The 26,159-nt window shown below is 47.4% G+C and overlaps 1 protein-coding gene across 1 annotated transcript; it reads right to left on the bottom strand.

Moving 5' to 3' along the window:
- Positions 1–365: 365 nt before the first annotated feature.
- On the bottom strand, positions 366–25,393 carry DPP8 (dipeptidyl peptidase 8). The gene is made up of 20 exons (XM_074549151.1): positions 25,285–25,393; positions 23,031–23,300; positions 21,394–21,506; positions 20,341–20,514; positions 19,232–19,400; positions 17,932–18,042; positions 17,463–17,591; positions 15,976–16,037; positions 14,830–14,930; positions 13,340–13,517; positions 11,998–12,157; positions 11,167–11,246; positions 10,626–10,778; positions 9,966–10,101; positions 9,063–9,208; positions 8,428–8,574; positions 7,865–8,017; positions 6,001–6,143; positions 5,218–5,329; positions 366–4,535 (listed from the first exon to the last, which is right to left on the bottom strand). Exons 2-20 carry the CDS (start codon positions 23,287–23,289, stop codon positions 4,413–4,415), a joined length of 2,649 nt encoding a protein of 882 aa, XP_074405252.1. The 5' UTR covers positions 23,290–23,300; positions 25,285–25,393; the 3' UTR covers positions 366–4,412.
- Positions 25,394–26,159: the final 766 nt, after the last annotated feature.

Below are 26,159 nucleotides of genomic sequence, written 5' to 3'. Positions count from 1 at the left end.
TGCCGGGGCACCGGGGCCACCTCCTCCCCGTGGCACTTGTCCCACCTCGGCCAGGCTGAGCCCGCAGTTCCCGGTGCGACAGCTCCGGCTGGTGGCTGCCGAGGGCTGTGACCAGCATTCACATGGAAACACGGGAGAGGGAACACGGCTGTGCCAAGGAAATGCCCGATCCTTCTGATGGCATCCATCTCCCGAACCACAAGGGACAGGAACCATGGCAGATGCTTTTGTGGAACACCCGACGTGCATCAAACACACATCACTGCTGCTTTCCACAGCGCAACCAGGGCACAGATTTAATTACACACAACTCTCCTAAATCAAGGAGAGACACAGCTGAAAATAGGGTGGAAAAAAACCCAACATTTAATTCAATTTATTTAGCAGCATCTTTATTGCAACAAAGGTTTTGTAATAAAACGCAGCAAAACTAATGTCTCCACTTTACATGATTAAAAGCCATGGAGCTCGGGAGGGGAGGGAGGGAGCCCAATAAACCCACTGGAGTGAGACATGCAATTCTGTTAACACAAACAGCAGGCACTTCATGTTCTCAAATTAAACACCTGAACTTCTACTGTGCAGAACAGCCAAGGAAAATCCGCAGGAAGAGCTCTCTGCCCCTTGCACAGGGGCACATGGAAAGTCTCTGTGGGGTTCTGGCACTCAGGGAAACAGGCAGCCCAAGGCAGGGCCCTCACCTGGCCAATGTTTCCCTTACTCAAACTCTGTTATTGCCTGGGCAGGGTTGGGTGTCACAGCAGCACCAGGACAGCCAGACACACAGACACACACAGAAGAAGCACAACCCACCTCTCCTGCCAGGGAATATGGGTTGGAACTTGGAGCGTGAGAATTCTCCATAATTTCCTACCCAGGTTCAAGCACAGGTTCTCCAGGGTTAAAGCATTACTACACTATCCCACTCAGAAAGTTTTTCCATAGCCTATTTCCAAATGCCACTAGTAAGTAGGGAATGCATTTTCCATTCTAATACAATGAAGTTAGTTATTTTCAAAGCTTTGCTTGGTGCTTTGAGCTCATTTTCCCATTGAATTTGTAAAAATTAAGCAGTTCTGGGTAGATACTAATTTTACTGTGTTCTGAATAAAAAGAGATCATTGAGAACAAAAGGAGGTGGGGGTGAAACCCAACAGCTTTGCACATCCCACACTGACAAGGCATCACTGGAAGCCGCACTAAAATGGGGTGAAAGAACGTGCTTTCACCAGGAACAAACACAACCAAACCCAAGCACCTCAAAAGACAGGAAACTGCCTGCACCAACACGCTACAGCTTCAGCACCTCAGCACTCAGATCCCCATATTTCACCTATGTTCTTAACCATATGAAAACATTCATCTCAAAGACACCTGTGACACTAAATATCCAGCATGCAAGGAAGGCTCAGTCCTGCTTCTGCTCAGAGCAGGGCAGACACAGAGCCTCTGGAAGGCAGAGGGGCACCCACAGGGACGAAGCAACCTCTGCTTTGGGAGCCACAGCAAAGGCTCCTCCTCACAGCTTTTTGCTCCACAACCTCCCTTGCATTTGCTCCCCCAGGATCTCACCAGTTCTGCTTAAAACTCACGTTAACCAAGAGATTTTTTAACACGCAGGAAGTGATGAAGTACAATCCCAAATATCAAACAGACTGGAAACCTCAGTGACATTCCCATCTCCAGGACTGTAAGGTACAGCCTTGTCCTGCTCCTAGGCCAGGCCAACACTTCCCCATATGTGGTGCAGGAACACCACTCCCCCCAAAAATAAGGATGCAAAGACCCTCAGCACTAACACCTTCCTACCTCTGCAGTCTCGATACCACAGGGCCTTTCTCCACTGGGAATTTAGTTGGAATCAGACTTCATCTAAGGCATCTCTTTTGCAAGAACTACAAAACTCTGGTGATAAATCCTTCCAGCACTTCCACAGGATAAGAGAGCACGGGGTCTTAAAGTGCTTAACTACAGTAAAAAGAAAAGAAAATGGTAGGAAAGAAAGAATCCATAATTTATGTTGCAAAACAGAGCAGTTACAGTATGTTGTACTTTAATAGCTTTTTGATGTATATATTTAAACAGTGGAAGGATGCATTATTAAAAATTCTATGTCAGCACTTATAATCACATCCTGCCTCAAATCCAAATCCAGCCCAGTTTACTCACACAATGTTTAGTTCTTCAGTCCCCCCCAAAAAAGCACTGTTTGATGAAGGCCATTTTTGTTCTGTTTTTTAAACAAAAGGATCAGTTTCATCTTAAAAATCATATACATTTACATTCAAGGGTAATCACCTCTAGAAAAAGAACAAAAACACCCCAAAAAAGCAAGTTAATTTAATATTGAACAAAATATAAACAACCTTGGAAAAGGTGAATACTATCCATGGGAAATTTTATACATATATGTATATATGAACAGATATAGATATATGTATATATAATACAGCATAAACACGTTGGGAACACAATGGAATTCCAGAGGAACAGCTTATTTTTGTCTTTACCCACTGTTGTGTTGCACCTGTGCTCCTCTCGGTGCTGACTGTAACACTCCTCAGGGACGCTGCCCTTGCTTCAGCCACACTGAACTGCTAAGAGAAGACATCAAGAGAAGACATTCCTGGAGCTGGGCTCCTTCTCTGCCTCCTTTCCCAAAACCAACCCGTTATTGACCTGCTAATGGTGGTTTAAATCTGAAAACCAGCAAGCAGCCCGAACCAAGGCTCCCCACTGCAAAGGAAGCTCCCTGCAGCCTGTTGCCTTTGTGCATCCCAAAAACCAGATCCTGTTCTCACACACTGCTTTTACAGCCCTGCAACTGCCCCAGCTCCCCTGCTTTAACTGAAAACGATGCAGTTTGATCCGATACAGCCAGACTCTGCTACATCCCAGAGTTCTGGGATCAAGTACAAAATCCAGGAAAGTACAAGGTTACAACTTGTGGAATTCTAAGAGCGTAAAGACTGATTCCAGATTTTCAGCAGATGAAAAGAAAATCATGCTCTGCTTCTCTCTAGGACCAAAACAGAAAGAAAAGGAAGTTCTTGGGTTTCTAAGAAAACCATTAAAACTTATCAGAGTCTCAAAGGCAAGTCCCAAAGGGAGAATTTTCTGGATTAAAGAAAACAATTTTCTATGGATTTCTAGCCTAAATTACCTGTTGCCAGTTAAAAGTGCCTTCACACGCTCATGCTTTTCAGCCAAGCCTGCTGCTTAGTTAAAACCTCAGTAGCAAAAACACAACTGGGACTGCAATTCCTGGAGGGTTACCTGAAGCTGTACAGAAAGGGGTTCTCAAAGACAGCATCATCATCATCATGCACAGTAGTGCTAGAAAGGACCCAGGAACAGGGGACTGGACAGGGCATGAGCCTGGGAAATAGCCCCTGGTACATGAGGAAAGTCAACAGAACAGCTCACATTGCCTCACATGTAAGGTCTCCCCACACATACTCTGCAGACCCTGGAATAAGAGTATTGAATTTCTACATTGCAACAGGATGCATACATATCATGCTGATGTGAGGGTGAGGAAGGAGTATTGCAAACCCAGCTCCAGAGTGAACATCAGGGAAACATCTCAACAGGATGCACTTTGAAGCTTGTTTGAAAGTTTACAGTTTCTGATTTTTAACTTGTTAGTTTGCACCTCAGAATAAAAGATTGTTATGCCCATATCACAGTAAAGTATCAATTCACTTCTCCACTGAAATCAAGTACAATCAGGATAGGTTCTCAAGCTGCTGGAAGAAAAGAGAATGATTTATCCTATGGGAGAAGGAATCAAAGAACCTGGCATCAACTGATCTGAATCCAAACTTTAAATATGTTAACAGGCAGCTTAAAAGTCTTTCTTCTTAAAAAACAATTAACATCTAGACAGGGGACGTGTCCAACTTGTGACCACCTTCTAAGGAGTGAGACACATCCCTTTTCACAAAGCATAAAAGCTATATGATAGCATTTAAAATTAATAAAAGTTGTAACCATTCAGGTAAATTCTTGCTGTGTAGTGAGTAAATCATCCAGTATAATGTAATAAGATACCAAGGAACACACTGTAAAAATACATCAATTATGCCATAATTCTTCTAAAAAGTGAAGATCTGGTGCTGTAGAAGTACGTTATTTTCAGTTTCAGCTCGTCCCCCAAGAGAACACCCATGGTACTGTATTATACCACAGACATTGGATTTTATTTACAGCTTAAACTTAAAGTTTAATAACTAAAGTTATTAGATCAGCGTACTTTAATTTCCCGTATGGCACCAAACTGACTTTTAAAAAAGTGTCTGTGAGGGTGTGTACGTGTGGCAGGCACCAGAAAGCAACGCTCCATTCCACTCTCCCTAGCTTGCTGCAGCTGCCTGTGTGGGAGCAGCTGCGGAGCAGAGCTCTCAGGTCAGTCACATGGCCTTCATGGCAGCAATGCGAGAGCCCAGGTTCTCCTGCAGGTAATAGAGCAGGTGCAGCTCGTAGTGCTCGCCCGACTCAGGCACCCTGATGCTGTGTCTCTCCTGAGGGTAGATCTGAAATGGAAAATAAACTCGTCAATATCCACGCCAGTTGAAGGCGCCAATATCTACATCAGTCCCAGAGCCACATTGCACATGTCCATGGAATGTCCCTGCAATAACTCTGCACCTGAACTGACGCATCTCATCCTCCACTGCCTGAACTCAGGAGAGCCCACTGGGATCCAGCTGTGCTGGAGGGGATCAGCCTGGCTGAGCAGAGGCAGCTCCTGGCCAGAGCACATTCCCACTTCTGCAGTGCGCTGTGGGATCACTGGGCTCCACCTGCACTGGGTTTAATTAAATGCAGAATCACAGAATATTCTGAATTGGAAAGGACCCAAAAGGATCATCGAGTCCAACTCTTAGGTGAATGGCCCATACAGGGATTGAACCTGCGACCTTGGGCTATTTGTGTCATGCTCTAACCAAACTAAAATATTTAACCCTTCATGAACACTGCCGCTCTGCCTTCCAGCTCCACATCTCCTCAGGAACAGCCTTAACTGCTTATTTGCCCATTTTTTCTTTTTGTTAATTCATAAAATATTAACATTAAAAAAAAATGCTTGGCTCAAATGCTACAATTTTATTCCTAGAATTCCAAGGTGTCCAGCACAGCCATGGTACAAGTTCCAATTCTGGACTCCTCCAAGGCACACACATTATTACCTTTACACCCTGGTTCTGGCCTTACCTGTAGGTCATAGGGTTTCCCAGCTCTCACCAAAAAGCTGAGCAAAATACTGGTGTGTGCAAAGTGAACGTTCTCATCTAAGAATCCGTGTAGCAGCAGCAAACGGTTCGGTCTGGGAAAGCAAGAGACAAACAGTTCTAGACAGCATCCCACTCATTTCACAGTCCACACACACCCCTACAAAAACACTCCCCAGAAAAGAGTATTGGCATTGAAAGCAGTAATTTCACAGTTGTAAACTGCTCTGGATACACACATGTCTCAAACCTGTTCCTTCCTCCTCTGAAAGTTCTTCCTGCACATGCATATTACAGTCAGACATTAATCTGAATATCTTATTTATTTCTCAGCAATGCTTCCTAGCTTGGACAATATGAGGCCTTAAAAACCTTGCTGATTTCAACTCTTTGGCAAGAAAGCCCACGGCCCCATCGTGCTCTGCTGAGACAGCCTCAGAACACAGAAAAACATCCCAATTAACTAATTTTTGCTTAGCTTAATGTAGCTCTAAAGTGCTAATCAAACTGAAGATGTGTTTGTCATTTCTTTAGACATAAAATATAGTATAAAAAGGCTTACAGCAAATGGTCTGTAATTATGCAAACGTTCATTTGAGTATTAAGTTTATTAGTGTTGGGTTTTGTTTTTTTAATTTTTTAAAATATTATTTAATATGAGCATTTGTGATTAGAGAAATACCAAGAACAGGGAGACAAAAAAGTGTCTATGGGGCTTGAACTTTCCTGGTAGAAAAAAGAAGACAAGAGCCAGAAGCAAACTCACTCAGAAGGAAACTTCTCAGCCTGCATGGCCACGGATCCCAGGTAGTAGCCCTGCTCGTTGTGCTCCGGGTGGCCCATGTAGCGCTCCGTGTAGCCCGTGTCGTAAAAAATCCACAGCGTGACGGGGGCTCCAGCTATGGCCACCTGCCAGGGCCACAGAGAGGGGAATGGCAGCACTGCCCCTGAGCTGGGCATGGCAGCACTGCCCCCTGAGCTGGGAATGGCAGCACTGCCCCCTGAGCTACAGCAGCACTGCCCCTGAGCTGGGCACGGCAGCACTGCCCCTGAGCTGGGCACGGCAGCACTGCCCCTGAGCTGGGCACAGCAGCACTGCCCCCTGAGCTGGGAATGGCAGCACTGCCCCCTGAGCTGGGAATGGCAGCACTGCCCCCTGAGCTGGGCACAGCAGCACTGCCCCTGAGCTGGGAATGGCAGCACTGCCCCCTGAGCTGGGAATGGCAGCACTGCCCCTGAGCTGGGCACGGCAGCACTGCCCCTGAGCTGGGCACAGCAGCACTGCCCCCTGAGCTGGGCATGGCAGCACTGCCCCTGAGCTGGGAATGGCAGCACTGCCCCTGAGCTGGGCACGGCAGCACTGCCCCCTGAGCTGGGAATGGCAGCACTGCCCCTGAGCTGGGAATGGCAGCACTGCCCCTGAGCTGGGCACGGCAGCACTGCCCCTGAGCTGGGCACAGCAGCACTGCCCCCTGAGCTGGGAATGGCAGCACTGCCCCCTGAGCTGGGCACGGCAGCACTGCCCCCTGAGCTGGGCACGTCCTTCCCTTCCACGGCTCCATCCCACTGTAACTGTGGAAGGAGCAAAGCAATCCTGCTGTCCCTGCCCCAGCTCACACACAGCACAGCTCAGCTCCCATCCATGTGTGCTGGGAACCAGGAAGAGCCTACAGGTAAATTGGAAGCAACTCTAAGCATACCCCCTGCAAGGGATGCTGAGGGAAGTGCATTCTGTGAGGTTCTGTGGGTTTGGGTCCATTTGCATGTCTAACAGAAACATGCACACACTATCCTAGGATTCCACAAACTACCCTGCATGGCTACCACCAGCTTGCAGAGAGGCTTATGGAAAAAAATACCCAGAAAAAAAAAACCCACCACAAAACCAGCTAAAACGCTTTTGCAAAGCAGGTGTAAAGGTAAAAATACAACAATTGTTAAAGGATTGAGACAAGTAATTATTAAATGTCCCAGAAATATTAAGGTTGGACTTAAAGAAAGCAAGAGTAGCCACAAAGAACAAAACACATCTCAAGGGCAATAACCAGCTCTTCCTACACCTCTACCCAAAAGGCAGTCTGGCTGTTATAAGTGTCTAAAGCCAGGCAGGCACAAGAACCTCTCTCCAGTACCTCTCCCCTCTCCAGGCTGTCCTCCTGGCTGCTTCAGAACAACTGCTATGCAGCAGCATGGGCAATTTGATCTGGGAAGAGATCAGTCTGCAAAGGAACTACTCTCTCAGGGCCAAACAGAGGATGAGAAGGAGGTGTTGTTTTTCACCAGGATCATTTCCCTTACCTGGTTCACAACACAAGGAGCTCAGCTGGCACAAAGTGGGGAGCAGTTGACTCTACCTAAGGTACCTTCAGCACAGATAAGCTGAGATAGGTAGAGGTACAGGAGCACAGCTAAGTCATTGCAAGCTCAGCACTCCAACAGTTGCTAGAAAAGCAACTTCCCTGAAGTCACCCAAACAGAGGAGTGCTGAATGAAACAGCCATTGCACCGTGTCCTAGCTTGTCAAGAGCAAACTCCAAGGTTTTTGTGCTGTTACCACCCATGGAAGTCACACTATTAAAAGAAAAATTCTGTCTGTAGCCCCAGAGTAAGTACTCAATGCATGAACATACCCTGAAGATATCTGACCTCTGTGTTAAAGCCATTAGGGAGAGGTAGCCTCCGTAGGACCAGCCGTGGATGCCCACACGCTCCAAGTCGATGAAGTCGTACTGTGACGCCAAATACTGCAGCCCTTCCACCTGGTCATCGATTTCTATCTGTCCCTGGCAGGGCAGAGACAAAGTTCTGCTAGTTACAGGCAAAAGTTACATTCTCAGGATTGCCCAAGGTAACCACATTCAGAGCTTTCGTACTCAGGAGTGATCCAGGCTCAGAATGCAACTGCCCTGCTTCATGTGAGCTGCAAATTGTATCTGTGAGGAGTCACAGCCTCATTATGAACCACCCTCTGTTAGGCTGCAGCTGGCTCACAACCTCAAACCATGACATTTTATCTTTCCCACATCCAGCATCTTTCCTCCCTCAACTCTCACCTTCCTCCCTTCTCACACACTTCCTGTCCCCAGACCCCAGCAGTGTCACACAGGCAGTGCTGGGCTCCTTCAGCACCGGTAACACTGGCACTCAAACCCATCTCTGGCTGAGAACAGAGCCAGACTCAGAGCCCACTTACCATTTTGTACTTAAAGGCTCCTTCAAACTTCAGCCCTCGGTGGCAGGAGCCCCTGTTGTCAATGACAACAACAACATAGCCTAAAGAGGCCAAGGTGTTCAGTCGGAAGTACTTGATTCCTTTAAACCGGTTGTTCACCAGCTGTACCTGGAATACAAGAGCAGCACAGAGTCCAGAGGTCACCTCTTAATCCAATTTCAGGTTTTATTTATATTTACCTTCCTTTAAGTGCTTTTAACAATTTTATAATGCAATGTTTTCAAGATCCCTACTCCCTACTGCAGGATTCCCTCTCCCTGCTACGCAATAAACTCCTCTCCCAGTAAAACAAGCCATTCTGTGTCACAGGTATGACAGCTCAGCTGAGGTCCAGTGAGACAGAACTGGGAACAAGGACTACCTAAATCCCTTTTGTCCCAGTTCCAGCTCTGCTACTCCATACCTGTCCTCAGACAAGTGGCAGTGCCTGGATGCATGACCTGGGACCAATGAATCCTTACAGCACCTTTGGCCAAGCACCCACTCACCAAACAGGCAAAATGTCATCTGCTGCCCTCAGCGCAGAGCAGGAAGTGCTCCTGCAGGAGAGCAGTGCAGTGATCCCTGCCAGTCCATCCCACTGCTCACCAACTCACCTGGGGGCCTCCATAGATGAAGAGCACTGTGGGGTACTTCTTCCCAGGCTGCAGGTTGTGGGGTTTGTACATCATTCCATACAGTATGAACCCCGTGGAGCTCTCAAAGGAGAACATTTCAGGGGGAATGTAATCGGGGAGAGGACCTGCCATGGGAGGGAACAGAGAGCCTGGTTGTAACAGGAATGGATGAGTAACACAGCTCTGCTGCACCACTGTCCTCTCACCAGTCTCACTGCAATCCCAGGGGAGCTCTCCCACACTTTTCAGTGGGTGTAGCTGGATCCAGGCAGACACTGGCAATGCCCCAACCCCAGGTGAGCTCTCTGAGCCCTATCACATTGCCATCCCTGCTCTCCTGTGAATGACAGTAACTCTTCTCCCCTGACACAGCCATTACAGATGTCCCATCCCTTCCTAATCCCACTTAGGACTCCCTACATTAACACATGGAAAGCACAGGACATGGAGTATGCCTCAAGTAAGGAGAAATGAAAGGCAACAGAGACCCAGTGGAAGATTACAGCCCAAGAGCTGTCTCATGAAGGCACGAGTAGGCAGCAGCACACACTATTTAAGAGGTGCCCCTCCCTCCCCAGGAACACACTCTTTAGCAGGCATATCACACAGAGCAAGTGAGTGCACTTAAATCCCTCCCTGAACTAAAACTGGCAGGAGAAAATTGGTAATTTCCACTCTAAATTCCTTCATGGTCTGTTTATATCCATTTGTTGCTGAGCTGAAAATGTCCCTCCTGTACTTCACAGAACTCCTCACACAAGCCTGAGTTTCAGAGACAAGGCTGGTCAGCCACAACAGCAAATCTCAAGCAAGCATACACTGGGATATCTTTCATCCTGTGATCCTGCTTGTCCTTTTCCTGTTCCTCACTCATGCCATTACCTGCTGAATCTAAAATGGTAGCCCAGAATTCCTTAGTCCTGTGAGCTGCATCATCTTCTGATCCTGTCAGCCGGTACAGTGACACACAGTGGGGGTTCTTCTGATTACTGTACTTGCTGATGAACATGTCACAGTCCTGGAGAGAAAAAGAACACACCTTGGACTCCTCAGTGCACAGCCACAAGCAAGTGATCATTTATTTTGCATTTAGATCTTTCAGAAGATGCTTAAGGGCTGAATTAAACCAGAAATCTGAGCACTGTTGCCTCTGAGACACTACAGTCCAAACCCAAAGATACACCTGAAAATCAAAGAGTGGCATGAGGAGCTTGTCACACACCTTCTTCTGGGCCATGGATGGATTCCTGGAACTCCAGCCAACACTGCTCAGGCTCATCTCCTCTGGTGATTGCTCTCTAGTCCACTGCAGGCAGGGAGTCAGGCTCAAAGAGTTTCAAACAATGCATCCCAGCTCCTTTTGCCTGAAGTGAGCTGGAGAGCAATGGAACCGGGAGGTCAACTCTGGTTTCCAGGGTGGTTTTACACACTGACTGTACAACCTACAGGAGGGCACAACCCTAAAATCTGCTTTTATTATGTAAAATAATATTGATTATATTGAATCTGCCCTGTCTGCTGAGCCCAGGCAGGCACAGGTACCTGGCTGACACAGCAGGCGTGCGAGTACCCGTGCTCCGTCAGGCGCTTCACCTCCCCGGGCTTCTCGTAGTTAACAACGTACAGGTGATGCTCCAGAGGGGAATCTTTTGTGCCTTGAAAGTACACCAGCTTTTTGGCTTCATCCACATAGATCTGCCAGGAACAAAACAAACAGCACATCCCTCAATCTCCAGTTCTACCACCCCAAAGTCTCCCCCAGTCCCTCCTGCCCCACTTCCATAAGGCTGAGTTAGAGCCCAGCAATCTGCAAGGGATAAACCAAAATACTGTTCTCACTGTCTGCAACTCTGTCAGTTTGATTCAAATGCTCAAAGAATTCATCCAGCTCAGAGCTAGAAGAGCAGTGGTTTGGGGACCATTCCCTCCCTCCTTGTGCAAGTTCACGAGTTACACAGAACAGAAACACTGTGTATTTTGGCTAAAACCACACTGGATTAATAGATTTATGCTGATCCCTCCAAGGAACCATCTCCCTGCAGTGTGTGTGGCAGGATATCCATGAAGCAAGAGCAAGACTTACATTGGATCCATGTCTGCCAAGCACTTCCCATTCCCCACTGGTAATTGCTATCTCCTCTTTGATGAGGCACTTGAAGTCACCTGCAAATAGCCAATGTACAGAGATTTTTATTACTACAAATATTTTGTTACTTGCATAGAAATATACTGAATAATAGGCAGGCAAAGGAAATATGAGTTGTTAAAAATGGAGATTTTGCAAGAACCCTGCTTTTATAAGATGATTTTATTTCCCTTAGAATGAGGGAGATTTAGCAAGGAAAAGAAGTCAGATGCATTTAGAGAAATCGAATCAGCCAAAGATATAATGCTATATGGAAAAAAGACCCACAACAGTTGCATGAAACTAGGACCTCTAGTAAAATTAAGTGTATTTTTTGTGCATACAGAGGTCAGTAGGTGCCTTCAACACATACTAAGTAAATTAAGTCTCACAGCATGAAACTGCGAATTTAAGAACACATGCTGTGGAAAAAGCCACTCTGGGAGCTTTGCACACAGCAATTTCCTGCATCTGAGCAAGACCAAGTTCCAGCAGTGAAGAGGAAAAGCCAACTATATCTCACAGTATCACAGGGAGCTTGTTTCCCATCTGGTTTTTGGAAACTTTTCCTTCTAGTCCATAAGGAAGGATCAGGGTTAAAACTAAGGCATGCTGAAAACAGAATAACCCCTGTACAATTTCCAGAGGAATGACTGTGCACTGAAGTGCTTTCCTGGACAACAGCAGAAGTTTCCAATAAGACCCTAATTCCTGCCAGCTGGAAGGACATTTATTTCCTCACAGGTCAGCAACAAATGCCCAATTAAAGCCCAGAACAACTGCCCTTACTCGGAGCAGGGAGGCTCCCACAGGACCGTTTGTACTTGCTCTCCTTCAGAACCGACGTCACCTTGTACAGGTGCCGGAAGCCCGTCTTGCACTCGGAGGCAAAGATGAACTCTATCTCATCTTCGTGGCTTTGAGGGAACACATGGAAGATATCGTGGATCTGAGGAGACAGAGCAGTGGGTTATTGTTATCAGCAGGACTCTGCAGTCACACAAAATACGTTCCTCCTGCTGCTCAACACAGACCACCCAGTCCAGGCTAAATGGATGCAGCACTGTTCCTTACTGGGAGAGCCAGTCACACGTGGGGCCAGGGGGGTCTGCAGCCAGTGCCACATCCCTGCAGCTCCAGCTTTCTGCCAGTCTAACTCTATATCCTGGCCACCAAACTAATTCAGTTTTTCTGCACCTGCCCTTCTAGCTTAGACGCAGAGGCGGGTCCAGCTCTGCAGACCTCTGTCCTGAGCTGCCTGCAAGTGAAGGATTATTCAAAGAATGATGAGCTGACATCATCTTCCCACTCATCAACATGCCAGCTCTTGCTGCAAGGGACAATCTCTGGAGGACTTGGGAGCATTTTTCTTCACAGTATGAGCTGCCAGTCAAGAACCACTTCAGACTGTAAAAAAATGGAGAAAAGGAAACTCACTGCACCATCCTGAAACCAAACACTAAGGAGAGAATGTGGTATCTAAGAGAGCAGTATAGTGACCATTCACTGGAAGGCTTTGTGCAAATGCTCTCTGAAAGATGCAACCATGTGCCAGTGATTGATGCTGCCAGGCACGCCTCCAACGGGATGTCACTGCAGAGACAGCATCTTTCTGTGCAGCAGTGTGAGGAGAGGCACAGTTTACAGCAGTGACCAGGCACACCCATGACTGCTCTCAGCACACCCCCCCAGAACATCACACCCTTCATCTGTTTCACCAAACCAGATGTAGCTCAGGAGGGCTTCAGTGCCTGTTAGCTGACTCTCAGGACTGTTCACCCAGTGCCATCTTGATCCATGTTTGTTGCCTGGAGAATATTTCATCTGGTGGCACTGCTGGTGCTAACAATTGGCACCAAGAAGCTGGAGAGTGCCAGTGAAGGGGAAGGGGCTACCTGGGAGCACCCAGAGCCCTGGGCTCTGCTCCAGGCTCTGAGTACTGCATCAACTCAAGCACAGCAGGTCTGTTTTCACCTCCCAAATCTGTTCTCTGCATCCTGTTTTTTACAGCAGGAAGCACTGAATATGCACAGAACTTGCAAGATGGGATCAATCCCCTTGGCAGCACAGTAACATCAACAGTGCTCAAATGCTACAAACTGTCAGAGAAGGCTGAAATTCAAATTCTTACATTTATCCAGATGTCTGTTGTTTCTTCATAAATAATGAAAGGTGTAACAGAATCTGGTACAGCATCAATAAGTTTCTGTCTTTCCATTGCATCATCTTCTGTGGGGATGAATAATGCAGGAGGGATCAGGACTATCTGAAGCCGAGTTTGGGAGCGATCCAGCAGGATGGACCAGATGCTGTTGAGGACACAGATATTAGAGAAAATAACATGCAACCGTGAGTATGGCACAGGTCTGAAAATCCCAGCAGACACTCAGTAGCACTAGGTGTTTTGAGGGATCAAGAATATTCAATTGCAGATTAAGTCACGTGCAAAATTTCACCCACATAAACAAATCTCTTCCATAATACAAGAACCTATTTCACTTCATTTTAATATTGCATAAGCACTGCAAGTTCAAAAGTTTAACTCATGCTATTCTCCCCGATTTGAATTGTGCTTCAAGGGAGAAAGAGAAAAGAAAAATCAGAGGGAATAATGAAGCAGAAAAAATTTCAATTGAAATTTCAAGGTCCTTGTGAAAATACTATTGTTGGATCTACACCTGGCAGAGAATAACACCGGCACCTAAAGGGACCAGCAGCAGCCCCTGCCATATTCTGATGGCTTTATATGTAGCTCCAACAATAATTCTGCAAAAAGCAGGATAATATAGCAAATGTGTCCCTGGATTTCTTTCAGATTTGGAAAGAAATTAAAAAGGTGAAAGCCATCCTTAGATTCAAAACCTGGAGGAGTGCACTTCTCTAAAACCATGGAAACATCTGAGTTGGAAAAGACCCTTAAGATCATTGAGTCCAACCATTCCTCCAGCACTGCCAAGCCCACCACTAACCATGTCCCCAAGTGCCACATCTACACAGCTTTAAAGTCCCTCCAGGGATGGTGATTCCACCACTGCCCTGGGCAGCCTGTGCCAGGGCTGGACAACCCTTTCAGTGAAATATCCTTTTGGAGAAGCTTCTGGTGAGTTAGAAACACTGTACTACATCATCTATAGGGTTAAAATGACATGCAAATGTAAGTAGCACTTACAGCAGGTTTTCTGATCAGTAAGTCTGGTCAGCAAGGATGGTCCAGTGGTTAGGGCGCTAGCCTAGGGCCTGGGGGACCTGGGCTCATTTCTCTCCTCAGCCACAGACTTCCTGCGTGACCATGGCAAGGCACTTAACCTCTCTGGGCTTCAGTTCCCCATCTGTAAAATGGGGATAATAGCACTGCACTCTCTCTCACAGGGATGCTGAGAGGACACACACATCAAAGGCTGCGAGTGCCCAAACCCAAAGCAGTAGGGCCAGGGAGCAGAGAAAGACACAAGGAGGGCTCTGGTTTGGCTTTTGGAAAAATGGTCCCCTTTGCACAAACAAGTTGGTAGCAATGTGAAAGTGAAAGCAGGCTTAAGCTGGAAGAAGACAGAGACCACTACAATCTGCTTCTGACTGTATGACCCCAAACCCTCTGAGCAGAGACAGGATTAACATACGCACTATTTTCCTTCTGGCGTCCACCCAGCTCTAGCAATGTACTCTACTCCTTCAAAGAGGATCTCGAAGGGCTGAACTAGCTCTTTATCCACAACATCTGCAATCTGTTGACAAAGCAGCAATTCAGTGACACTGAGATGAACCCCCACAACCAGTTTTTCATGCACGACAAGAGCTGGACACAGAAGACTTTCTCTGTGCAGCTCATGCAATTTAAATTGTTCAGCCTTTGCACCACAGGGGACTGAACCTGTCTGGAGCCAGACCCCAGCACAGCAGGAGAGCTGCACACTGCCAGGACAGCCAGGGCTGGGACCAGAGAAATCTGGATGCTGCTCACAAACCCATCATTCATCTCTCACAACTCATTTGAATTCTCAGATCCCCTCTGTAAAGGGGAGGTGATTTGTACCAAGCTCTTTTGTAGGATTGGCATGGATAGATGCTGAACATGCTGCATGACACCCAGTTATCAATGTGGTTCTAATCCATGAAATGCAGTGCTGCAGTCTGTCCCTGCTGGGCTTGGGAACAAGTCCCAGTGGTAGCCAAAGGGTCCTGAAGGCTTTCCCTGCCTGTACTGGCTGACACCAGCATCACTATCCCAGCAGGTGACTGCTGATGGCTGAAGTAGCTCAAGAGTTGGGAGAATTCCAATAATTTATGGCTGCTAATGTATCTGTTTGATAAGATTAATTTCCCATCTGTCCAAACATCTTGGACAGGTCTGTGCTGTGGAAATTTCTGCATCTGTTTAAAACATCCCAGGGCAAAAGCAAAGTTCATCTCTTCCCATATGTTCATGCTTTTGTAAGGTGACATACTGTATCTGCAATCCAATTTTCCCAATACCTGCAGCCAATCAAGAGACCAGTCACATAAGAAGGTCTAACCACCCAGACCTACAACACTGCTCTGCAGCTGAGCTCACACACCAGTGGTAGCGAAGAAAAGCACAGCCTTGAGAAATACTGCTGCACACTGAGTATCTGCACAGGAATGAGCCAAGGGCACTGCCCCCAGAGAAGCCAGGAAGCCATCACAACCAGGAAAGTTCCTCTGTACTGAACTGGAAAATGAATTTTACAAAAAAAGAGTAAAATCACAGCAATTATATGTATTTGGCAAACAAACAGAACATAGACTTACTCTGCCCTCTGCATTGATTGTCACTTCAGAGATCTTGAAAGTGACCTTTGGATTTGCTGTACCTATAAAAACAGATGTTAACAGTCAGGCATCAATTGTTTGCTGTGTATTATTGTGGTGTTATTCATACAGGACTGGAAAAGGCAAACAGCAGAATGCTCTTTGATCAAATAGCCTGCATGTCTGAGAGACAGCACAGAACCAGGCAGGGAAAAAAGAAACTGCAAACTGGGGAGATCCAGAGGATGTAATCCTGCAGACAGATCAAGAGCCACACTACTGTCCCAGTGAGTCTTCTCTCCCACAGTCGGTGGATGCATTTCCAGGGTGGATGGAAATGCTCAGGAGTGACTGGGATAGCAGAGCAAGCTTTGGTTCACTGTTTGGCTGCTGTTCCAAGGTGGTACAGAAAAACTGATCCAGTGCTAAAGAGTTTCTGTGAAAACTAAACACCTAAAAACCTACTGCCATCACTAGTGCCATTATGACAATAAAGCTACATATTGTTTAAGGCATTTGGGTTTTTGTTACCTTGTTTTCTTTGCATTATATAGAGCCATGGCAAAATACTCTCAGAAATCTGAGCATTCACAAACACCAAAAAACCACAAGGTGTCACCTCTTGCTTCCCAGCCTCACACTCAGCCTTCCTCTACCCTTGATACAAGCAGTAAATCAGGAAAAGCTTTTCCAGTGAATTGGGGAATTGACAAGATATGGCTGAATTCTGCAGCTTGAGAACGTCAGCCAAACAGATGATATTTCTCCAAAATACGAAGATTTCAGGAGCGAGGAAAGAGAGCAAACCACTGTTAGCTGAGCAATGTGTCCTGCTGTGACAGCAGGACATCTCAAAAGGGTTGAATTGCTCAAACATGCCCCACACCTGACAGTGAATCAGCCCTCAGCAGGTCTGCTTAAATCCCACTTCCCTGCTTCCAGTGGCACTCCACTTCAAGCCTGCCCTCAGCCCTTCACTGCTGAAGCCTCTGGACCACCCACCTGTGTGCAAATGTGACCTCAGGTGGTTTTCCTGGCAGGCTGCACCAGGATAGGTTTGCTGTTCAAAGTCCAAGAGCAGTCCTGGAGATCAGAGTCCTCCAGAACTTGAACTGCCAGGGCATTGCCAGCAGCTAAACAGAAACCCTCCCAAAACCCCAAAAGGCTCTAATTCTGGAGCTGTTCCCCCAGAAACACAGGGCTGTAATGACAATCAACTCCTCAACAACTCAGGTCGTCCAGGATCCCAGAGAGTGGCTCAAACAGTGACAATGAGAGAGGGCTCCTGCCAACTCCTGACACCCAGAGCCCTCAGTACCAGCACAGCCACCAGTGACTCACCCAGCCTCCAGAGCAGCTTCCCCAAACACATTTGCACCACCTAGACACCAATTCAAAGACTACTCAACACTTCTCTGCTCTAGGCTTGTAGAGTCACAGCTGTCAGGCACATGGAATAGAACAGGGGTGTAAGTTCAGGGTCTCACCAGTTTTGGGGTACCGGAAGGAATCTGTTCTTCTTGTCTCCAGCATGGGTGATGTGACATGGATAATCTCTACCTCTGACTCATCGTTTTCTTCATAAAGAATTTGAAGAACTTTACCCCCATCCAGTGCTGTAAATGAATTAACATTACAGAATTACAGAACAGAATTATCGGTTATTGCAGGCATCAATACTCTCTCAGGAGCCTGAGCTGATTGGAAGGATGAAGAAAAACCCAATAAAGCCTGTGACTCATGTTTCATTAAGCAAAACACTGAGACTCCTACAACTCCCACCACTGTTGTGAAAAGGGAGCCTCTCCCCCCAGTGCTCACAAAGCCCCTGTAACCTGCCCACTGATATAGACAGCTCCAAAGGAGACAATTTCTGAATTGCATAAGGTAAGTAAGAGCAAGAGAGAGCTCTGCACTGGGCAGGGCCTGTCAGACACCCTGGACCCCCATACTTACTGGGCTGTGCCTTTGGGCACCACCAGTAGCCAGTGTATCTGTCAAACTCCTCCTGCAGCACAAAAGTAGCCACGCCAGCAGATTTTGGATCCTCCTCAACATTGGCCAGTTCTAAAAAAAGACACAAAGAATTAGTTCATGATGTGCTGCAGAACCAAACCAGTTCTGCATTATCCCAAACACAGCCCAAGTTCACCCCCAGGGAACAAGTACACGATAATAAATCTGACTTCTCAGCAGATTTGTTTTTCCGCTCCCAGCCTTCTCTGTTCATGTACTTAGGGAGGATTTAATCCTCTCTGACATGGCAGCTTCTTTTAGGAAAGGAAAGCCATTTTCTCTTCTTACTTCTACCTAATCAGGCTCTCAATTAGGCAAGGAAAGAAAATGTTCTCTCTGCCCAAGTTCAGTGAATTGGAACTACAACTTAAGAAAATCAAAACCTCAAACCTTTCTGAAGGACTGAAACTGAAGACACAAACATTCAGAAAAGTGAAAGCATCAGTATTTCATTCACTGTACGAACCAAAAGTAACAGACTTACATAACATCTCAACAGGATGACATATCCATAGGGCTTCAATATTTTTCCTGTTACCCTGGAGGTAACTTAGCAGCACTCCATAAATAATTATCATCTGAGAAGGAGTCATTGCTACAGTTTATTTTTACTGTACTTACATAATATTTTAATATTAAGCATTTAAATAGTCTAAAGCATTATTATGAAGTGTCGGAAATTTCAATTTACTAAAATTTAAATCATATACTTTAAATACAAAATTAAATTGATTTTAAAAGTGTTTTATCCACAATTTCCCTTTTTTTTTCTTCCAGGATAAATACCTAAAACACAGTTGAAGAGGGTAAGAAGTGAGAACCTAAGTTATTGAGTATGAGGGGCAAGCAGAAGCCCCAGTGCTATTCAGAAACTGCCTAAATTGTTTCTAAAAGTCTCTGCAGCCTGATGTCACTGACAGAAACTTTCCTCCAGCTCTATTCCACCCACAGCTCCTCCACACAAAAAAGGCTGTTCCAGTGAAAAGCAATGTGCTGTGTTTCAGGAGAAGAGCCCTTCCATATGCATCCAACAAACAACTCCTTCTGCCAGATTGCACAGTGCAGGGAAAAGAATCATCCCACAGTATCTGCACTACAGGAAGTCTATAAATGTGATAAACAAGGTGGAAAACAGTGGCCATTGCCCCCATTTCAGAAGAACCTTTAGTGCCATTGCTCAATGCAGTCTAGCAAGAACAAGTGCAGAGGAGGTAGAGGAATTTAATTGAGGATGCATTACCATTGTGCACAAACGTCAGCCTCCTTTCTTCCCTGGATTCGATATTAGATATCCAGATGTCATTGCAATGGATAAATGCAATCCAATTTGGATCAGCTGGACAAAGCTTGGGATCCATCCGGATATTTGGACAACTGGTCTCTACCAGAATGGGTCTTAAAGGCTGTTGCTATTTGGAATGAAAAAGAAAAAGAAACACAGTAAGATATGGTAACACAGGAACACACCCACTGAGCAACCTGGATTTCAGAAGACCACAGCAGTGGGGACACTGAGTTCAAATACATGTTTAGAGAGAAATCTATCCACTTTACACACAGAAAAATACTGTGCAGATATTTTATAGGGAAAATTGTGCCTCTGCCATGGTTCCACCAGGCCTCTTTCCCCAGAGCTGAGGATCAGCCCCAAAACAGAGGGAAGCTTGTGTAGAGAAGCCTGGCACTCTCTTAAAAACAGCACCCTAAGAGAGGGCAGCAGAACATGCAACCTTGTCCTCTAGAAGCAACTCAAGATACAGTAAATCACCCCTGACAACAGGGTTAGACAAACACCAGGCAATAATAATAATAATAATAATAATAATAATAATAATAATAATAATAATAATAATAATAATAATTATTATTATTATTATTATTATTATTATTATTATTATTATTATTATTATTATTATTATTATTATTATTTCAGCTTTGAAGGCCAGCTTCAGCACAGTGAAGGCTGCTTGTTCTGCAAGTTGTACAGTCAAATGGTGTAAAAATGGTGTAATACATTCAGCACTGAGCACAGAACAGTGACCTGGAAACTGCAGCCCAGGGACAAAAGTTGTCTCTGATGCGACATCTGACTCCATGAAAGAGCACAGAGCCTTTTGTTGCTTTTTATGGACACTGCTAGTCATGAAAAATCAAACAATCTGGTGTCATGCCCTGCTGCCACAGTTTTACCACTTCTTATAGCCCAGCATTTGAGTATCTACCACCATGGACACACATCCCTGTGGATAACCCTGTTTCCAGGGTTATCAAGGTCACTTCCTGTGCCAGTGCAATAACTGCTGGTTGTCTGCTCTTTGCTCTCACTCCAAGCCAAAGGAGGAAACTCACGGTGAATCCATGGGGGCCTCCATCTTTGACATGATAAATCCCACTCCCTGCCTGGAACAGGAAGGTGCCGCTCTCTCTGTGGTAATCATAGGAGGCAATCCCAACGGTGCCGATCCGCTTCCTCTCCCGCAGCAACTCCTCTTCCCGGGAGTACATCCCATAGTCCAGGATGGCCTGAAAACAGGCAGAGAAGCCCAATCAACACCTCTGCTTTACCCTGCTTCCAGGAGCAGATGGCTGAGCAGACATTCTCCTCCTCCAGAATCCTGCTGCCGGCTGGGAGCCCACTCCTGCTTTGCCTCTGCCATCAGCACTCGTAGCTGTAGGCCACGATCAGATCCCACACAAATATAAACTGACAGCCACTCCTACCACAGCAAGGCCAGCATTATTCCCAGTACTGCTTGGTATAAGAAAGCTCAGAGTGAGGGTCTGTTATTTCTAGAATGAGCAGGAGAGACTCTGCTCACTTTCACAGACATGCAGAGACTGGTCTGGTGGGAGGAGAGCACAGCCGGAGTTTCACGTCTGGCTGACAGCCCCGGGAAATAACATGGGGAAAAATCCACCTCATTCCATGTGGGGCTGTCCCACCTCCTCCAGCCTGCCATGGTGCATGGGATGGGATGGTGCAGGCTTGCTATGTGCAGCAGGGAAAAGGGAATCCACATCCCAGTGAGTGGGAAAGGGATCCTCTGCTCCAGCATGAGTCACGGAGCCACTGACTGATCCTCGGGGGAATCATCACTTCTCCTGCAAGACAGCAGGGAAGTGATTGGAGACTCCAGGCTCCTTCAGCAATCCCCAGGATCTCACAGCACAGAACTTGATGCAAATTAGCACCTGTCATCTCTGCCAGCAAAGGAATCATCCAGCACACAGAGAGGATGGAACTCTAAACACTGAGGAGAAAACTGTGCTTCATTTTGGGATGGCTGCAGGGTTGGCATGCACAAGGAAAATCTTTACATTTTTAAGACAATAAACTTCAAATTTTCACTATGAAAACCCCAAATCCCACATGCTTGAAGCAAGAAAGAAATCAGGACCCACCGGAAAAAGATCCAGAAGAGGCTTCCAGGAAAGCAGCAGGACAGCAGCTTTGTTTATGGTTTTGGGAATTTCAGAGTAGAAGAGCGTGTTCTCCCTGTTCTCCCCAGACATTGCTGTTGTGAAAGTGAGATGAAAAAAAAGTATATTAGCTTTCTGTTAATAACCCAAACACTCTCAAAGGATGCCCAGGAACAGTTTCCCAGGCCCTTCCTACCAGCAGAAGTACTGATGGTCTCTGCACTGCAGCCTCACTCTGGGAATTCCCTGCTTCACAGAAGTGGAAGTCACAGAGCAGAGAAGGCAGAGAACAATGACACCCATGCTGCTCAAAGCACTCTGTGCTTCTCACTGCCCTTTTACTCCATAAGCTTTATAAATCAAGGAGGGCTTTTGTGCCAATCCCCCTGTCTGGGATACACAGCCTGTGACCTTTAGGGAGGTTTGAACATCCCTGTCCTGCTCCTCTCTCTCAGTGATATTCAGATTTCTGAAGGCTCCTGCCCAGGCACAAGGGGATCAGCCCAGAGAGAGCCAGGAGTGTTCCAAGGGAAGGCCAAGCCAGATCTATAGCTCAGGAAGTGGCACTTGGGAAAGCAGAGCTCATCCTAGGGGAATCAACTTCAACCCACCCATGATGTGGTTGAACTCAACATCATCCAAGGATTATGATCCTCATCTTGTGAAAAAAAAAAAAAAAAAAAAAAAGAGAAGCAATTTTTTGACTATGTCACTGCACAGCACATGCAAAGACTCTGTGAATCACAAACCTGAGCTTAATCAAGTAGCCCAAGTGGCAAGCACTGGGGCTAGAAAATGGCTTTGACTCCTAGGCCTCTGCTTCAGCCATTGCTTCTCTCTCTAATCCAGGTTTTCATGGATTTATGTTCAGCTACTGCAGGTCCTGACAAAAGCATTCCCCCACCACAAGGCCTGCTCCAAAACACCACTCAGAGGGTTGCTCACAGCATCACTTATGGTGCCCAATCACTTCTATCAAGTGAACATTAATTAGTGAAGCAATGCACAAGTGAGGCACTGAATCCAAGAACAAACTACATGAAGTTTTTTATTATTAAGACCAAAAATGTTGAGAAAAGTATTTACTCTTTAAGCTGCCCCTGACCTATGCTGCTATTTATTCCCCACAGGATTCCTGGAAAACTTGCTCCATCAGTAGCTGAGGCACAAAGGACTTCAAAATTACAGTTAAAATCTCTGCTTTGGAAGGAAACTTTGAAGGAGAACAAGGCTCCACCCAACAGCTGTAATAAGAGAAAGGAGATAAACCTTTCTGCAAAGGCTTCTTTATCTCTGAAAGGAGATAAAGCTCCTGCACAGCTTTTGGAGAGAGTATGACTTGGAGTGACAGAAAAGGGACTGAACAGACTCCCAGCCTGGGAACATGCCCCAAAGGACATTTCCCAGCTCTTTTCCAGGCCTAATGGGTCACCTCCAATCATGCCACTCCCACAGGAGATGAACTCACAAGTTTTAATGAGCTATTACAATCACAATCATGACTTTTGACCAGCAAGTGTGGCCTGGAATCCCTTTAGATTTATCTGCCAGGAACAGCCAGCTGTCAGGAACAGTCAATCCCAGAGAGCCCTGCAGTGACACTGTCACAGCCAGCTCACCCAGATAGTAGATCCTATCGGAATGCGGCCCTTCAGGGTCATTTTTCTTCACAAAGGTGAAGTCATGAGGGGCTTTTGCCATCATGTATCCATGATACTTCCGTGTGTCTGTGAGCAGTTTCCGAAGCTGGCTCCAGGAATGCCTCTCTACATAGAAAGGTTCCAGTTTTGGCTGCTCCTCCCTCGGGACCTGCTCCTCACGACCCGCAGTCTCAAAGATTTCCAGGCCCGGCTGTTCAGTTTCCATGGCTGCTGCCATGTTGCATGTTTCTGGAAAAAACAGAGCAGCAGAGCTTCAGCTCCAGCAAACCCTCGCTGCACACTCCCAACACACCCCACAGCAAAAACCATCCTTTCACATGGGGAATAAAACTCACAGCACAAGGAGGAGAACTAGGAAATATTTTTCTGCTCTGGAAAACAGGCTGGCACCACCCAGCCTTTCAGAAGGGACTAAAGCCACAGATTTATTGTTGTGTTTCCCGTGCCCACACATACCAACGACTCATGTTAGGTCACGAAGTGGATAAATTCTTCCCCTTTAAGCTCCCACCTGCTTCTTTCCCTCCAAGACCTCCACAAATCACCTCACTGCACTGATACCAGAGGAGGGGATCATTAGGAGAGCAGCAAGAGCTGGGACACACAACTGCTCAGAAGAAATAACACTGGTGGCTGATCTGGAACCATCAGGACACACAACACGCTTAGGCAGCTTGTCCTTATTCTCATTATTCTCCCATAACTTCTTGGGTTTGTTTGTATCTCCTTTCAGACTAAGTTCAGAAGGGTCTAGCAGTGATCACCACTATTACATTGTCCCAATTACAAATACCAGAGGAGGACACAGTGAAAAAAGCATTCCCCAAACAGATTTATCTGCAACACAAGCCTTATCTGCCCAACAGGCTGTTAATTCAGCACATATCTCTTCCTGCAGGGCTTTACAAAGTGTATCTGAGCTGAAATTGTCAGCCCAGACGTCTGGCAAGAGGAAACCAAGTCCTCCCACTGTAAATCCCAGAGCTGAGGGCAGCTCCAAAAGGATCTGAGCTATGAACTCCTGTCACAGAGTTCATTCCTGGAGAGCCCAAGGTGCAGGGCTGTCAGTCCTCAAAGGCAGGGAGGGGGTGTCTATATATAGCCTGGAAAGACTGCACAAGTGTTGTGTACGCTGCTGGGGCAGAGCATGCTGGCCTGAGAAAACACTAACACAGCCTAAATAAAGCACTTCCCTCGAGCAAACAGGCACTGAGGACTGCTGGAGCTCAAGGCACAGGCCTGGGCAGCAGGCAGAGCTCTCTGCTGGACTGGCTCCTCCATGGCTCTCCAGAGCAGCTGAGACATCTCCCCAAAGGAGTGAAAAAGATGTGATCTGCACCTTGACACAAACCCATCTTAACACAAATAGCTTAGTTTCACCTTTGGCAACACAAACAAAACAAACACTGGTCTTTCTTCTGCTCACACTATTTACAGCACAAAAATCCAGAACAAAAGAGCCCTGTCCAAATGGAAGAAGGATCCAAGGCATGCACTGAGCAGTGCTGTGCTCGAGACAGCGTCAGGAGCTGACAATGAACCTTCAAACCTGAATTGCAAATTTCGTTTCATCTGAAGAATTCCAACAAAGAAAAATCCTCCTTTCCCCACCTACCCCCAGATGCTGCTATTTCTTAACCCGACCTACTTCTCGCAGGAAAAGGGATAGAAACCGAAGAGCAGTAGACGTTAACGAGCCAATGGCAGTGGGAACGGCCACCCGGCACGGGAATGTCAGCCCGGGGGATGCTCCCGGGGGTTCCTCCATGGCCGGGGCAGGTCCCGGGGGGCGGCGGGCACACCGCGGGGGTCCCTCCACGGCAGGGGACAGATCCGGGGGGACCCTGCACAACCCACAAAGGACCTCGGGGCGTCCCTCCACGGCCAGGGGCAGATCCCGGTGGGCCCTCCCCAGCCAGGAGCACATCCCGGGGGAACCTGCACGGCCAGGGGCAATCCTGGGGGAGCCTCCACGGCCAGGGGCAGATCCCGGGGCGCCCCCAAGGCGGAGGACAGATGCCGGCATGGAGGCGGGCAGAACCCGGGGAGCCCTGCACGGCCGGGGCGGCGGTCAGGCCCGGCCGGAGGCGGAAGGGGGGCCACCCCGGGTCAAGCCCCCTCCTCTCGCCCACCTCAGGAGTCCCAAGGTCCCCAGGGGTCCTCCCCGGAGCGGAGCCCCCTACCCGGCCCCCGAGGTTCCCCCGGTACTCACGGAGCTCCGCGGCGGCGCTGCTGCCGAGCCGAGCCGCCCCGCCGGGCCGCTGCTGCCGCTTCCGCTTCCGCTTCCAGGAGGGACCGCGGGCACCGCGCCGCACCGGGCACCGCGCCGCCTGCCGGCCGGGAGGAACAGGGGCGGGGATGCGACATCCACCGGGGCGCGGGGACCGGGACATGGGACACGGGGACCTTTGCACAGGGACTGGGACACACGCACTACACCGTGCACGAGGGGCAGGTCATGCAACCCCCTAGTGCACAGGGACACCCTGCAGTTTCAAAAATCGTGGTTTTGTCCTGCCCAAAAAATGCTGCCACCTCCACACTGATATGCTTCCCACAGGGGAAAGAAATTCCCAGCTGTAATAAGGAGTGTTAAACCGGGTACATCCAGGCTCCAATGCAGTGAACCCCCAAAACACACTCAGGCTCCAGCAATGTGAGCCCTCCAAAACAACCCCAGGATCCAGAGCTGTGAGGCCCCACCCAATGGCTTTACCCCCAAATTTCCCTTTGCAAAGGACAGTCCCTTTTTTTTTCAAAGGAAAATGTTTTTTGAATCCCCATAAACAAGAAAAAATAACTTTCTGCAGGTGCTCCCTCCTAAATTCACGTGCAGGTGGAAGCTTGGGGTAACACTGGGAGCTGAGGGCTGGTTTTCCCCACACGTTGCCCCAAAGGGTCTGTGGGGTTTGTGTTCCCAAATAAAGCCCCTGGGACCATTGCTACAGCTCACCCCACCTTCTGTGGTAGCTTCACAGCACCAGGGGCTGGCAGAGGGTGGAATCCTCCATGCAGGGCCAGGCTGGGCCAGGGACCTGCTGTCTCCAAAGCAGAGATTCACAGGGAAAATCCTGAGGCGGGGAGAGG

This window comes from Zonotrichia albicollis, chromosome 11 (genome assembly GCF_047830755.1).
Source record: "Zonotrichia albicollis isolate bZonAlb1 chromosome 11, bZonAlb1.hap1, whole genome shotgun sequence".
In the NCBI taxonomy this organism is placed as follows: Eukaryota; Metazoa; Chordata; class Aves; order Passeriformes; family Passerellidae; genus Zonotrichia; species Zonotrichia albicollis.
Note: the sequence above shows the minus strand (reverse complement) of the source record. Positions and strands in the feature narration are given on the sequence as shown.

What these genes read in the sequence shown, in the direction of transcription:
- DPP8 (XM_074549151.1), bottom strand. Translation starts at nt 23,289, where the DNA reads ATGGCAGCAGCCATGGAAACTGAACAGCCGGGCCTGGAAATCTTTGAG. An exon ending in TCATCTATGGAGGCCCCCAG is followed by an intron (nt 8,575 to 9,062) that starts GTGAGTTGGTGA and finishes CTTGTATTCCAG; the next exon opens with GTACAGCTGGTGAACAACCG. An exon ending in AGAGGTCAGATATCTTCAGG is followed by an intron (nt 6,144 to 7,864) that starts GTATGTTCATGC and finishes TGGCCCTGGCAG; the next exon opens with GTGGCCATAGCTGGAGCCCC.